This window comes from Callorhinchus milii, unplaced genomic scaffold (genome assembly GCF_018977255.1).
Source record: "Callorhinchus milii isolate IMCB2004 unplaced genomic scaffold, IMCB_Cmil_1.0 Scaffold12, whole genome shotgun sequence".
In the NCBI taxonomy this organism is placed as follows: domain Eukaryota; kingdom Metazoa; phylum Chordata; class Chondrichthyes; order Chimaeriformes; family Callorhinchidae; genus Callorhinchus; species Callorhinchus milii.
Genome location: NW_024704753.1, coordinates 3,467,928 through 3,482,117, shown reverse-complemented (window position 1 = coordinate 3,482,117; position 14,190 = coordinate 3,467,928). Strand labels below are relative to the sequence as shown.

Genomic DNA, 14,190 nt, shown 5'->3' with positions numbered 1-14,190 from the left:
TTTTGGCCACGGGATTCATTTCAACCAGAATTTTTTCCACTTCAAAGAGAGAATTCCCGAAATCCAATACCGACTGCTCCAGTTCAGCTTCACTGTTATACGGTTTGGATTTGATCCTTGATGAAGGACCGGCAGGAATGCCGACACATTTAATTTTCAGTGCGGCGTTCCCACAAATCGTCCAGCCGGACTTTTGCTTTGCGGAAGGAGGTCACCTCTCAGATTCCCTAATTAAGGAATGAATTTGCTTTGAAATTGCTGCCTCGTGGCTTCCCCGTCATTGTCTTTGGAGAAACATTTCTTGAAGAGGGTTAAACTTTTCGCGCACAAAACATTCAATCAATCTCACTTCACAGCATAATCTGTGAAGCGCTTTGAGACGTCTGGAAAGACGTGATAAGGCACGATATCAAATGCAAGGATTATTATTATCAATATTGTACATCGGAAGAATGGTTGAAATGGAGAAGAGCTGTTTCAGTCTGGAAGGCGCTGCCTGTGAAAGATGGGTGGAAACAGATTCAATAATAACTTTCAAACGGGAATTAGATAGGTACTTGAAAAGGAAAATAAAATTGCAAGGATATGGGGAATGAGCGGGGGAATGGGACTGATTGGGTAGCTCTTCCAAGGAGCCTGCACAGACACGATGGGCCGAATGGCCTCCTTCTGTGCTGTAACATTCTACGACTCTAAATTTGTTGACCCATTTCACCTGACCAAAGCCACACACTGCACGTTGAAGAACAGCCGCCCCGATCCCTTGCAAAACTCTTTTCGATCTTTTTTATGTGATGTTTCGCAAATAATGCCCCCCCCCACCCACCACCCCGCCCCGATGTGAAAGGCGCTATATACACATGCAATTTGTTGTTGTTATTCGTTGGTCAAGGTGAAGAATCCACTGGGCTGTTTGAGAAAAGTTCACCTCCTCCGCCCCCACCCTCACTCAACCGGCTTCGTGTCCCTCGCACGCCAACTATGATGAGCAAACCGTGAACCATTCTCCACTCTCCTCGTCTCGCCTTCATCCCTCCCTCCCTCCCTCTTTGACCCTGTTATTGGCTACCTTTCCCCCCACCCCCACACACACCTCAGCTACGGTCCCAGCTGGTCGTGTGAAGAAGCACTTTCAGATGCCCTCCTGCTGTATAAATGTTATTCTCTGTTGTTCTGGCAGTGCTGACATAGATGAACGGTGTTTTGTGTGGGTTTTATTGGAGCTTATGAATCCCACTGGCTCCTCAGCCACCTGAGGATGGCGTCTCCTTTATCTCTGGCAGGTACGAGAGCAGGAAATTCACCATGGAAACACCGGGACTTTAAAGCCTGTCGCTTTTTTCACTGCAAGATTGCCGTGCACACTCAAGACGCATGCAAATACACGCACACGCACACGCACGCCAGCAGACACGCACACGGACGCAGACATGCGCACGTCACACGCCAACAGACACACACGTGCACGGACACGCACACGCACACAGAGACACACATGCACACAAACACGCACACACACAGTCACGCACGCCACACACAGACATGGACACCCACATAGACATACACACGCACAGACACAGATAGATGGACAAACGTGTACACAGACACACACACACACACATACAAACACACAAGGACACGTACAAACACACAGAAATTTAAACACAGACAAGCGCACACACACACTCGCACAAACTTAGACACACAGAAATACACACACAAACACCCAGATAAACAAACATACACACACACATACACACACGCACGCACTCAAATACCCTGAATAAATCTGACGTGAACCATTTGATCTTGAAGTGCTTTGTGCCGGAGTCTCGGCGCCTTTACCACCTCAGGGAGGTCTCTCTGCACAATATTAATTCTCGGTATAAATGCAGACACACTGCCAGCAGATTTGTCCTCTGCTCTGCGAGGGTCCCTCAAAGGCTGTCAGGCAGTCAATCTTACGAGAAGCCTTTTAATGTTACCACAGATTCGCTTGCTCAATGCCCTCCTTCTGTCTCTCTCTCTCTCTCTCTCGTATAAAACAAGGTGCTCCATGCATCGCAAACATATGGGAGGCGAATCCCGAACAGAGGCTTAGATACTCTCCCAGGAGCTGGGCTAAATTGCTTTGTGCCTGTGAGGGTTTCGTTCGCACCCATGGGTCAACAACAAGCCTCTCCACAGCCTTCCTCTTCAGGCGATGAACTACTTTTCACTGCAACTGTTCGAGTTTTTCTTTTTAGTCATTCCACAAGGAAGCGCTTTGAGACGTCTCGAAGTACGTAATAAGGCGCCATATCGAACAACAATAATAATAACCCTTGCATTTGATACAGCGCCTTATCACGTCTTCGAGACGTCTCAAAGCACTTCATAGAATATACTGTAAAGTGAATTGACACTATGTTTTGTGGGCGAAACGCGGCAGCCAATTGCGCACAACGGCGTGGATTGAAGTGACCGCATTTTTTATTTAAAAATTCACTTTACAGTATATTCCGTGAAGGGCTTTGAGACGTCTCGAAGACGTGATGAGGCGCTGCATCAAATGCAAGGATCATTATTATTTTTTATTCCAATAAATATCTCGGGAGTTTCCACGTATGGGTGGGACATCAGTTTAGTTTGGATACTCTTAAGCACGGTGATGGGACAGACACATGTGTGGGCTGACCCAAAAACAAATCCATCTGTCCCCGACGGCATTTCCGAGCGCTGCTGACTGGAATGAAGTGACAAATTATGCAATCTACGGCAATGGTGATTTTTAACAGGAAATGAATCTGGACTCCTAACCTCAGAGGTCTAAAGAGCTGCTGTAAACTGCTCGTTCCTGCATCAACTATGGCTTTGTTAGAAACGTCAAGGAAATGAATGCAAGACCGCTTGGAGGTTGTGGGGGTGGGGGGGGTGGGAGTTGGGGGAGGGGGGAGAGAGGGAAACACTTCAAAAGTAACCCACAGGGGAGCTGCGTGTGACTGAGAGACTCAACATTGGAAACCAAGAGCTAGAATTTTTATTCTAATTTATTCGGTTTTGTGCTTTACGTTTTCTTACTCTGAAGTTGAAACGCACGGACTCAGACTGGTTTGAAGTTAGAGAACTGAGCTTAGGGTATCTTCCTTTCTTTTAAAAAAATAAAACATCTCTTAAAAACTTCTCCCGAGTGCCAGCCAGTTGACTTCAGCGTCAAAACACAATGGGTCGCCTTAGAGTTGAACTGCCCCCAAGTTGACAGGATGTCAGAATCGAGACCAGTTCGCTGTGGCGGTCTCGGTAGTCCGGTTCCTGAGCCAAGAGGCTCTGCAGTATTCCAGGGCACTGCTGAGCCTCGCTCATCGCGGGACTTGGAAGGGCAGACGAGTCACTGGGGGCAGGGAGTCATCCCACTCAGCTCCTGTTAATTCCCTGCAAACCAAAGCCCTAACGGGTAGGATGGTCCTCACTGGACAAGCAGCCGGAAAATAGACACTGCAAGGTTTCAATGACACAAGGAGTATTCCCGTGTGTGAGTGGCTTACAGAGGTGTAACTCTTGGCCTGGTTTGGATACCCTTGGATAATCTTGGTGATGAGTTTCCGCACGTGCCAGACACTCAGCCGGCTGACAGTAAAAAAATAATCACTCTCAAAAGTGAAGCAAATGCGGACAGGTCTGTCCTTTCTTTCTGTGATATAATAATAATAATCTTTGCACTTGATATAAAATCCGACTCTTGAGAGAGTGAGCTGATGGATGTTGCACCGTTGCGAGCATTCTTTCCATTTTTTCCATTGACTTTCATTCACTAATGCTTACCTTTTTATAGCCTGACTATTTATTTCCCCAATATCTAGCCTCGGATTATGCGGTTGCCGTGCATATGTCAATGCTTCTTTTCTCTCGGAGGAAAGTGCTGGATCTCTCTCTCTCTCTCTCTCTGATCGATAGCCCACAGACTCGTAATGTAGGAAAGAAGGAAGAGGAATGGAGAGGAAACAAACCCAGATCTGTAATTCACACTCTAAGCTTTTCTCTTTCGTGTATAACCTCCAACAGGTATCGCGAGACCATCTGAGTGGAGATTTTTTCCCCAATCTGCTTATTCCACTGTAGTGACATAAAAACAATAATAGTCAGTACATTTGGTATAGCATCTTTCATGTCAGAAGGATATCCCAAAGCTCTTCACAGGATATACTGTAAAGTTTAGTGACTGTGTTTTTGTGGGCATAGTTGGTAAGTGGTAGCCTACAGTTGGACCTAAATCCTTTGCTGAGGACAAGGTGAGGTTTTGATTCTGGGCCTCTCGCCAATCATTCATTTTTTTTTATTGAAGCTTGCGACCAAAATGACAAGACGGATTAATCAGAACGAGGCTCGTTTATCTTGTGGGATTTCGACCAAGCTGCAAATAACCATCCTCCGGGCAAAATGACGATTGGGAACGTGGATGTTCATTGCAGGCCAGCTTGCTTTGCTATTACAGCAAACGTCGTCTCTGTGTCTCTTTGAGCCGTCTTTGGGAATGATGCTGAAGGCAATTCACACGATAAAGAGCACGTGTGATTCCTGCAGTCACGAGGCAGTCTCTCATACAGTTAGTGTTAGATCAATGGTCCCGATTTTCCAGAGCCACTGTTCACTCAGTTTGTGGCTGATCTGAGAGGTTCCCCATCAACAGCAACAGCTTGCATTGATTACAGCGGCCGTTAAACAGTGTAGCGTCTCAGAGCTCTTGGCAGTGGCGGAGCACGATGCCTAGCCGAGGGGAGGGGGAGGTGACCGTAGACACGGTCGAATAGGAAGTTTATTCAGGCATGACCTGAAAAGGAATGGGGCAAAGCAGAGGGATAGAGGAAGAGTGTTCCAGGGTTTATCGGACAATCAGGTGCAGGGATGCGAGTGTGATTGGCGCAGTAATTACACCTGCTACTTGCAAACGTCTGAGCTCTAACTTCTCGCCATCGCGCCTTGTTGCGTTATCGTGATGTCTCCTCGAAGCCACTTCACGAGTTTCTTTTTCTCTACAGTAAAGTGGAATGACCGCGTGCTTTGCAGGCACGGTAGGTATAGAATCGGGGAGGAAAGATATTAATAAGCAGTAATTAAGCGGGATCCACACAAGCCGCTTTCAAGAAACTCTTCCGAAATTCAGAGGAGATAGTTTAAGAGCAGCCTGAGGCGTCTGTTAATTGTGTTTGCTAAAAGGTGCGAGACGCAAAAAAAAAGTTAATTAAATAACTTTTCCCCCAGCCCCCCTCAAAACAAGATCATTTTCTGGTAATTGAAAAACGCTTCAAGGCAGGAAATCCTCAGAACTCAGGCCGTGAATCATTTGAAATTTAAATATCGCTCGCGGGTCTGAAATTTCTGTTTGAACTTTGACGTCAAACGTTTGACTTACAAGACACACAGTCACTTCTCTTCACAGTTAAAATCCTGCGAAACACTTTTGGGATGTCCTCCTGACGTGTGTGTGAAGGCCCAAACATCAAATGCAAGGAAAGTTAACATTGTTTTCAGTTGAACTGAACAATGTTCATTTCGCTGGAAAAATGTGACCGTTACTGTGGCTGTTACTGCACACACACACACACACACGCACACGCACACGCACACGCACACTCCCCATCCCGCGTCTGGCTAGACATTTAGTTCGTGCCACAAAGTTACAGATGATAAAATTCCTGCAAGATAATGTGAATCAGACTTGATGTTTCATCTTGTTGTAGTTGTGAGAAACCAACAGAGGTCAACAGATATGTGGAGGCATATTCTTTAGCAGTTCGTCAGTGCGGGCGGCTGACAGACAGTTCAACGGCTCGGTGAGCGAGGCGATGTTGAGAGAAAAACATACAAATTGGATTTTTATTTCAGAATAAAAAAAAATCTCTATTCAGACAAGGTGAACGCGATGACCGCACAATCCTAAACTGGTTTGTATCCAGTGACCTTTGTGAAAGCTAAGATAATTTGATTGCTGTTAATACTGTCAAATCTTGAGGGACCTTTTGCTTTGATGCTGACATCTAATGGTATGGTAACACAAGCTCGCTAAGTCAAGTCCGTGCCGAAGAGCAGCCTAGTCCCCCCTGTTGCTCCCTTTTATCTGCAGGATCGATAAAAAGCAGGTTCTGACGTCTAACTTTCACTCACCCGAGGTCCTGGCCATTTTGTCAGGTGGGATGTGAAAGATCCCACGGTACCATTTGAAAACAGAAGGCAGTTTCTCTCCCTTTGTCCTGGCCGACATCCCCCCGGATAAAATTGGTTGTTCGCTTCCTGGCTGTCGCGGGACATCAGGAGGAGGCCATTCTGCCCCTCGAGCCTGTTCCATCATTCTGTAAGATCACGGCTGATCTGTACCTCAACTCCAATTACCCGCTCTTACTACGTTAGCTCTTGATACCCTGACCTAACAAATATGTATCCACCTCAGTCTTGAAAACGTGTATGGAGCACACATTGTTGTGTGCAAACTGGTCACTGTTGTTTGTATACAAATACACTGTACAGTACGCTACACCTTACAGTAAGTCCTGCGAAGCACTTTGAGACATCCTCTTGACGAGATTGGCTCCATTGTGGGTAGCCAGCAGCATCAATCCTCGCACAGTGGGTCGATCGACCTGATCTGAGCATCCCACCATTTCAAAATTGCTGTGCGCAACTGGCTATCACGTATATTCCCATAAAATACAGTCCATTGGCTTTACAATATATTCTGTGAAGCGCTTTGAGACGTCTCAATGGCGTGATAAGGCGCTATATCAAATGCCATGATTACAATCTCTGGAAATTCCATGTGTAGGTGGGATGCACGGAATTCCCGGTTTGGTTTGGACACTTTTAAGCCACGGTGATGGGTTTCCGCAAGTGTCAGACACTTGGCTGTCCAAAAAAAAACATTTCAAAACTGCCCAGTTTTGTTGAAGCCTTTGATTTTGATGTGTCAGAAACGGCGCACATCCCCAAATCCCGCACAAGGCTCCCAAGAAAAGTTTTTTTTTGCAAATGTTCATTAAAAAGGGAACACTGACTGACGTTTTCAGTTGTTCACAACAGATGGTATGTTAAACACCCCCAACAAAGTGCATTTTTATCACTCGCTTCACGTAGGGTATCTTGTGAATCTTGTGAGTGCTTCACAACGACTGGATTTAAAGATGGGTTTTCAGAGCCCAAGCAACATATTGTGCCAAGGTACAAGTCATTGCTTTGCTCGGCTCACGAGTCGAAAAAGTCTCAGGTATGGAGACGGATTACTTTACTGCACTGTCATTTCCTCCACTTGGCAAATTACATCAGCAGGGATTACAGAGATAAAACTAAATCAATCCAATAGGCATGTGTGATAATAGAAATGTTCCAAAGGATTGGGGCTTAATGCTTAGAAGACACCAGCGACGATATTAATTTACTGAATATTAAGCTCCACCGCATTGTCACCCACAGAAAGTGTGTGCCTGCCGCATTGTAATTCCACTTGTCTTTCTATCTTTCCATCTTAAAGCGCGTGGCACAATATGATAGTTTGAGAATCTAGATATCCTTCAACTCAGCGACTGCTGACAACACAACTTGATAGTAATCCTTGCCAAATTAGCTTTGCTTTAGACTGGAAGAATAACCTACAGTTAATGCCAGCGACTGCTCCAGGGAGGAAATTATGTGCAAAGTTTTACGGCAGGTGCAAGGAGTAACTTCATTATAACACGATGCGGGTGACATCCACCGCAGTCTAGGTTTATCCTATTTCTGATTTGGATCTGTGGGATTTGGCGAATTGTTGAATTCAGTCTTAACTGGGTAGCCCGTTTTCTCTGGTTCTTAAAAGAAAATCAAGAGGAGATATGGTTGCAAAGATCCAAGGCTGTTTTGCCAAATTCTGGTTGCTCTGAAACGCTCAGTAAAAAAAAAAATTACATATAGAGTCAGGACGATATTTTCTTGTTAAGAAATAGCGCGAATTGAAGACTGTTCTAAAGTCAAATCAAACGAAACATCTTCAAGAGGGGAGCACTTTTCCTTAAATATGCCTCGACGACTGGATTTTTATTATTGTGAAACATTACTTTTTTTTCTTAAAACGGTGTACGCATAAGACATTGCAAAAGGATCAAAACGTGCAAGTTAACAAGACTTTGGTACAGTGTCTGCTGTCAAAAGGATTTGTTTTGCTAGTGGATTCTTTCCCTTGTTTCAATTGTTAATGTGGAAGGACAAGGACTTTCTGTCTCAGATTTTGGAATTCGCGTTGATGTGCTCAAAATCGAGTCACTGATCCTTTCTTTCATGGCACCACCTGAATTTGTGTCGATTTTTATTCTGGCAATGGCTTTTGGTTTGATTGAACATCACTTTGATGTCACATTTCGCCCTCAGTCAGTACACTTGGCAGCAAATCCTACGAAATCCTCCCAACGTGAAATGCGCTATATCAAATGCAAGGATTATTTGTTTATTTACTTATTTATCTGGATCATGGGCTAGATCAGCCCTTTCGGAAAAAGATAAATAACCAAGCAATTCATATGTGCTACATAACATCATGTCATTATAATGTTGCTGTTTAATTAAAAACTTCAATTTCTGGAGCTGCAATTTAGATCTCGCAAAAAACACATTTGGGTTTGAGATCAATACTGAGAAACTCATCTTTTCCATATTTCTGTTTGCTTTTCGCCAATGGAATCCGTTATTTGATAAAAAAATCACCTCTTTCATTTCATCAATAAAAGATTTACAATTAAACATCAATAAGACATTCATAATTAAAATAGTGCCGCAGGTATGTCTTTGATCATGCGCTTGTGTTAGGGAATTGGGATAAGTTCATCATCTGTTAAATAATGCCAGCGCAGTCTAACCTAATGATTTGCTGCATTTGTCTCTTTGGTAACTGTTAACCATTCATCTTTACAATTAAAGATATGCCTAAATTGGGAAATGCATAAACTGGTCTGTGAAAAAGTACCACTGTGTTCCCACCAGCTTTGTCTCACGTGGACAGGGATAGTTTTATTTGATGGGGAACTTACAGGATAACAGTCAGTGCAACTCCAATATTGCCTGCCAAGAATATTTGACTGGGGCGAGTTAAAATAATATCAATTTTCACTCTCTCCTGAGAAGGTTAGCTTTGCTCAATTTGATGCTCCATCTGGAGCTCCAGTCAGAAACAAATGCAACTCACCTAAGGCAAGCAAGGCTTGATTGACAAGGAGTCTTGGGACTAGAGCTTGCATTTTCTGGTCAGGTGAAGTTCTCTTAACTGGCTGAGTTACCGAGCCACCCGCCACAGCTGAACTACGACAAATAACACTGGTTTGTAACCTCACCTATTTATGTTTTAGGCGCGTTCTATGGATTTCCTAATCTGGTTCTTAAGTGGGCGAAAGTCTGCTTATTTCACTGCATGGGGTGGGGGGTGGAGGGGAACAAGTGATCTTAATGTCCCGTAAGCATTTACACCGTTAATTTCTGCACGGCAAGTGACGTAAATAAATCAAAAAAAGTGGTACGCGCCATAGTCCAACCAAAACACGCAATAAATAGGACAAGTTAGCATCCCTGGCCCTTCTTATTTAACTTCTACCCGTGTAAATTAATTAATCTCAAGGAGCAGAGATACCTTTTCTGCATTTGTCTTTCCTAAATCCTCGCTCGCTCTTTAATTACAAGGTAAAGTCTACTTAATCATCTACGTTCAGCCAAAAAGCAATTTCACATGCACAGTATGTGGTTTTATGACAAGGCGAATCAATCATCGGCTCCCTGCTTTATTATCTTCTTGTCTTGTTTCTCTATCTCGGATCTCACTGGAGACTGCTTGCCAGAGAGTAATGGAGCCAATGGGGAAATAGACCAGAAAAACTAGTCTTAGCAAAGGGAAGCAGCTGCACTAACCGTGTGTAAAATCCTGGAAAAATAATGACACTTTTTATCCGTTCCCCTGAATCTGCCATTCACAATTTTACAAATGCAATGCTGTGAAAGCGCAAAGGATCCTCCTGTGCTGTTCTGCATCTTGGGGTGCGAAATGTCGAGGTGGGCGTGCCAAATGGTCCTCTGCTGCAAAGCTGTGCGTTTTATTTGTTAATGTGGACATTAATAACTAAACGGCATAAATTGGCACTGAACTGAAACGAGTTCGTATGAAACTGGCAGATATTGGAAAAGGTCACATCGCTGTGCTAATTCCTGTTAAAAAAATATCTGTCAGGGGGCTGTGTTTTTCCTGTTATCGTGTCTTTCCGGCTGTGCGTCTTGTTTGCTGTAGATACCCTGAAAGGGTAAAATTACGTTAATAATGGGTCCTGCTATCAGCCAACTAGCCATCCTCCTGTATTGCCTTGAGGAATTTCCTGATTCAAGCAGCTATTAGGATCAAAGGATGAATTTCATTCAAGAAATTACCTTTCATTTTCTTGTAGAATCTCATTTTGCTTCATCCAAGAAATGGTTGCTCTTGGGGAAGCTTTCGGTTTGCATTCGATGATAACCTCACCGCCCACGCTAATGGGTGTTAATTTCTTCAAGGGGCTCGTGGAAAAATCCGGAGCGGATGCTGAAAAAAAAACCAGATGAGAAAACAATTAGCACATCCTGCCTCAACCGAACCCTCAGATTTTTCCTTATAGTCTCATTCAGGGTGGCTCAACTGATGGCCCGTGGGCTGCATAAGGCCCACCCCATCTCCTCCCCTCCCACCATTTCATCTGGCCCATTTGCTACCTTCTTAACCCGTAAATGTTATGCAATGTTTCTGGAAGGGAAACACAAAAATATTGCTTATGCAGCCCTCGAACGCTTTGCAAAAAGGGCATCCGGCCCTCAGCAGCCAGAAGGTTGGACCCCCACCACCCCCCCACCCCCCCGGTCTAAATTCACCTTTGCTGATGTTTTTCAAACAACCAAATCAACGTATTGCCTCTTCAAGGCATTGGGTTTAACACAATCACCACTCACTCCACCATGAAACGGAGCTCGGGGCCTGAATTATTCAGGAGTTTGAAGACTTGCACAGCCAAAGGAAACTCCCTCAGTTCATCGCCCCCAGTGCAGGGCGTGCAATGCAATGATCTTTTGAAGGTCTGACACGTTTCAGAAAGCTACTTCCTTGAGCGGGGAAGTCAGAGGCCGTGACTGAGGGTGACACTGCACTGATTAATGATCTAGGGCAGCGTTCACTTCAACGCTGTCAGGTTTCATTCTAGTTCCAGCTGAGAACGTTTCGCCCAAACAACCCGGCCATTTGTGGAGTCCTGTAGCTCAGAGATTAGAGCACTCGCCTCACAAGCGAGAAGACCTGGGTTTGATTCCCAGACAGCGCAAAACCTTAGGCATATATCCTTACTCCACATGCCTCTGTTTACCGAGCAGTAATTAGGACTCTGGTTGTTAGTCGATTGGTGGATCGCTTTTCCAGGGGTTAATAATCCCTTAACAAAAAATAATAAATGGGTCACTCAATCCAATACTGTTTGTGGGACGCTGCTGTGCGTAATTGGCTGTTGTGTTTCACCCACAAAATATACAGTTAAATCACTTTACAGTATATTCTGTGAAGCTCTTTGAGACGTATCGAAGACGTGATAAGGCGCTATATCAAATGAAAGGATTATTATTATTATTATTATTATATATATATTTATATATATTCTCTGTCTCCATCACGATGACACCTTAAGAAAACAAGACTCCGCGTCTTGTTATCTAAACAGGCCGCCTGTTACCTTGTGACATCCAACATCAACACAACATCAACGATTTCCGAGGTGAGCATCCACCTGAACAGAACTGTTAAGGTGAAACTGATCCAACACTCCACATCGGTTCATTATCTAATGGCAAGAGCTTGAATTGGATGAGGGTTTCGGATTGCCCAGTTCTTTAATCCAGGCTTACATTTCTCGATTTAAAGTGTGTCGAATCTCTGCTTCAGAACTTGAAGAGTATTTAAGCTAATTAAATTTAATACGTATATAAGCTACAATAATATTGTTATTCACCAGACAGACAACCAAATGAAATCTGGTAGTCTTTGATATGCCAGTGGATCTGATCGATATCCCTAAAATGTGACAATGATTTTTGCTATTGACTTGTTGTTCAGGTTCTTAGTCATTTAATGTGTCTTGCCTACTTTAAAGAAAACAACTGCTTTGGTTAATGGAAAGTTTACATTGTGCTGATTTTCCAGTATTTTAGGATGTCAGTGTGGCTCAGTTGGAATTGGTCCTTCCTCACTTCTGGGTTAGTAGGTTGTGAGCTCAAAGCCCAATATTAGGTCTTGAGATTAATAGTCTGGACTGACAGTCCAGTGAAATGTCAAGTGAGTGCTGAATTATCAGAGGTGCGTCCATCGACTTTTGGGATAGAGAAACAATCTCTTTTTTGTGCCTATTTTAGAATTCCTTAGAATATTTGTGGAGTCCTGTAGCTCAGTGGTTAGAGCAACTCGCCTCTCAAGCAAGAGACCTGGGTTTGATTCCCAGCAGGGTGAAACCTTGGACAAGTTTCCTTACTCCACACGCCTGATAATAATCCCTCAAGAAAAGAAAATTGGTCACTTCAATCCACGACTGTTTGTGGGACGCTGCTGTGCGCAATTGGCTGCCGCGTTTCGCCCATAAATATACAGTCAATTCACTTTACAGTCTATTCTGTGAATTGCTTTGAGACGTCTCGAAGATGTGAAAAGCGCCATATCAAATGCAAGGATTATTATTGTTATTATTATCCATTGTTGCGATGACAATTATCAGTGTGCGTCTGTGTATGTGTGGGCTGTTGGAGAGGAAGTTAACAACAAGGGTTGGACTGCCGATAATTCATTCGGGGTCTCAGCTCATTCCCCAACATCTGGATAAAATATTAGCAACGGCTTTCTGATGATGCTGGGGAAGCAGCGATTAAAGCAATTAATCGGCGAGCGAATCCAATTAAATGTGGCAACGCTGGAGTTTGCCGAATACTGCTGTGTTCCTCGCAGAGCAGATGTAAGTCGTGCTCAGGCGTGTCACTAACTGTCCGAAAGCCTTGTCCGACCTAGTAAAGGACAGGAACGTGGCATTTGGTTCAATCACGCCTGCCTGCAATTATTCTTTCTGAGGACAAGTAGGTGAGAGCTAGTGAGCGAGCGAGCGTTAAGACTTTTAGGAGAAGGGCAGGGATGGAGGCAGAGGATCATCACTTAGACTAATGGAGAAGCAGCTTCTAACAAGGTCGGGGCTCTCAAGGGAGGCAATTACCAGTTCGTCAGACTTGAGGGCATTTGCAGTGGCTGCAACAGCTCTGCCCGATGGCTGTGAAGGAAAGTCTCCCCTGAGTTATTGTTTGATACTAAATCACTCCAATTTATGCTGACATTAGACACAAAACATGACCGCTTTCGTTCAAGAGACGTGCGACAAAGCTGCAGACTTATCTGGTGCGGAGTCATAGCCAGACAGAACTAATACTATGGCTTCCCTCAGGCCACTGGTAAACGGATATAAAGTGGCTTTGTCTGCACGGGCTTCCAGTCGATTTAAGTCAATGCAAGTGGTGCACATTAGCCAGTGAAGGATGTCACACGTAAATGCTCAAGGCCCGGGATCAACACATCACAAGATCGTGTTTGGATGAAGAAGGCCCTGTAGCCCATTGGATCTCACCGTCCCCAACACCCACCATTGCATCTTCCCATCACAGCACCAAGCATATTGTGGAATCAACCACCCTTCCTGGTAACCTATTCCCGCCTTTCATTACCCTCTGGGCAAAGAACGACGTCCTGGTGATTATCCTGAAATTGCCCCTTTTGCAACTCTAAACCTATGTCCTCTTGTTCTACTGTCTTGATACAATCCAACGTATTCTTCTGGGGTTACTTTTTGAAACCCATTTAAAATGTTATCCACCTCCCTCCCTTTTAAGAGTGAAGAGCCTCAGCTTGTCTAGTCGTTGCTTATACTTCATTAAGAGAATCTATTTCCTCTAGAAGGAGAACCAGAACAAGGGGACATAATCATAAAATAAATAAAAGAGCTAGGCCTTTGAGGAGTGAAATTAGGAGGTAGTTCTTCACCCAAAGGGTAGTGGAAATCTGGAACTCTCTCTCCCAAAAGGCTGTGGATCCTGGATTCATTCACATTTTAAAGACTGAGGTGGAGAGATATTTGTTAGGTCAGGGTATTAAGGGATATGGGGCAAAGGGCG

General features: G+C 44.2%; 1 protein-coding gene across 1 annotated transcript in view; it reads right to left on the bottom strand.

The window, feature by feature from the left end:
* Positions 1–14,190, bottom strand: part of cntn4 (contactin 4) — a 267,986-nt gene that overhangs the window by 82,785 nt on the left and 171,011 nt on the right. Inside the window, exon 11 of the mRNA XM_042339601.1 lies at positions 10,405–10,555. Within this exon, the coding sequence (XP_042195535.1) occupies positions 10,405–10,555 (151 nt within the window). The remainder of the gene's footprint in view (positions 1–10,404; positions 10,556–14,190) is intronic.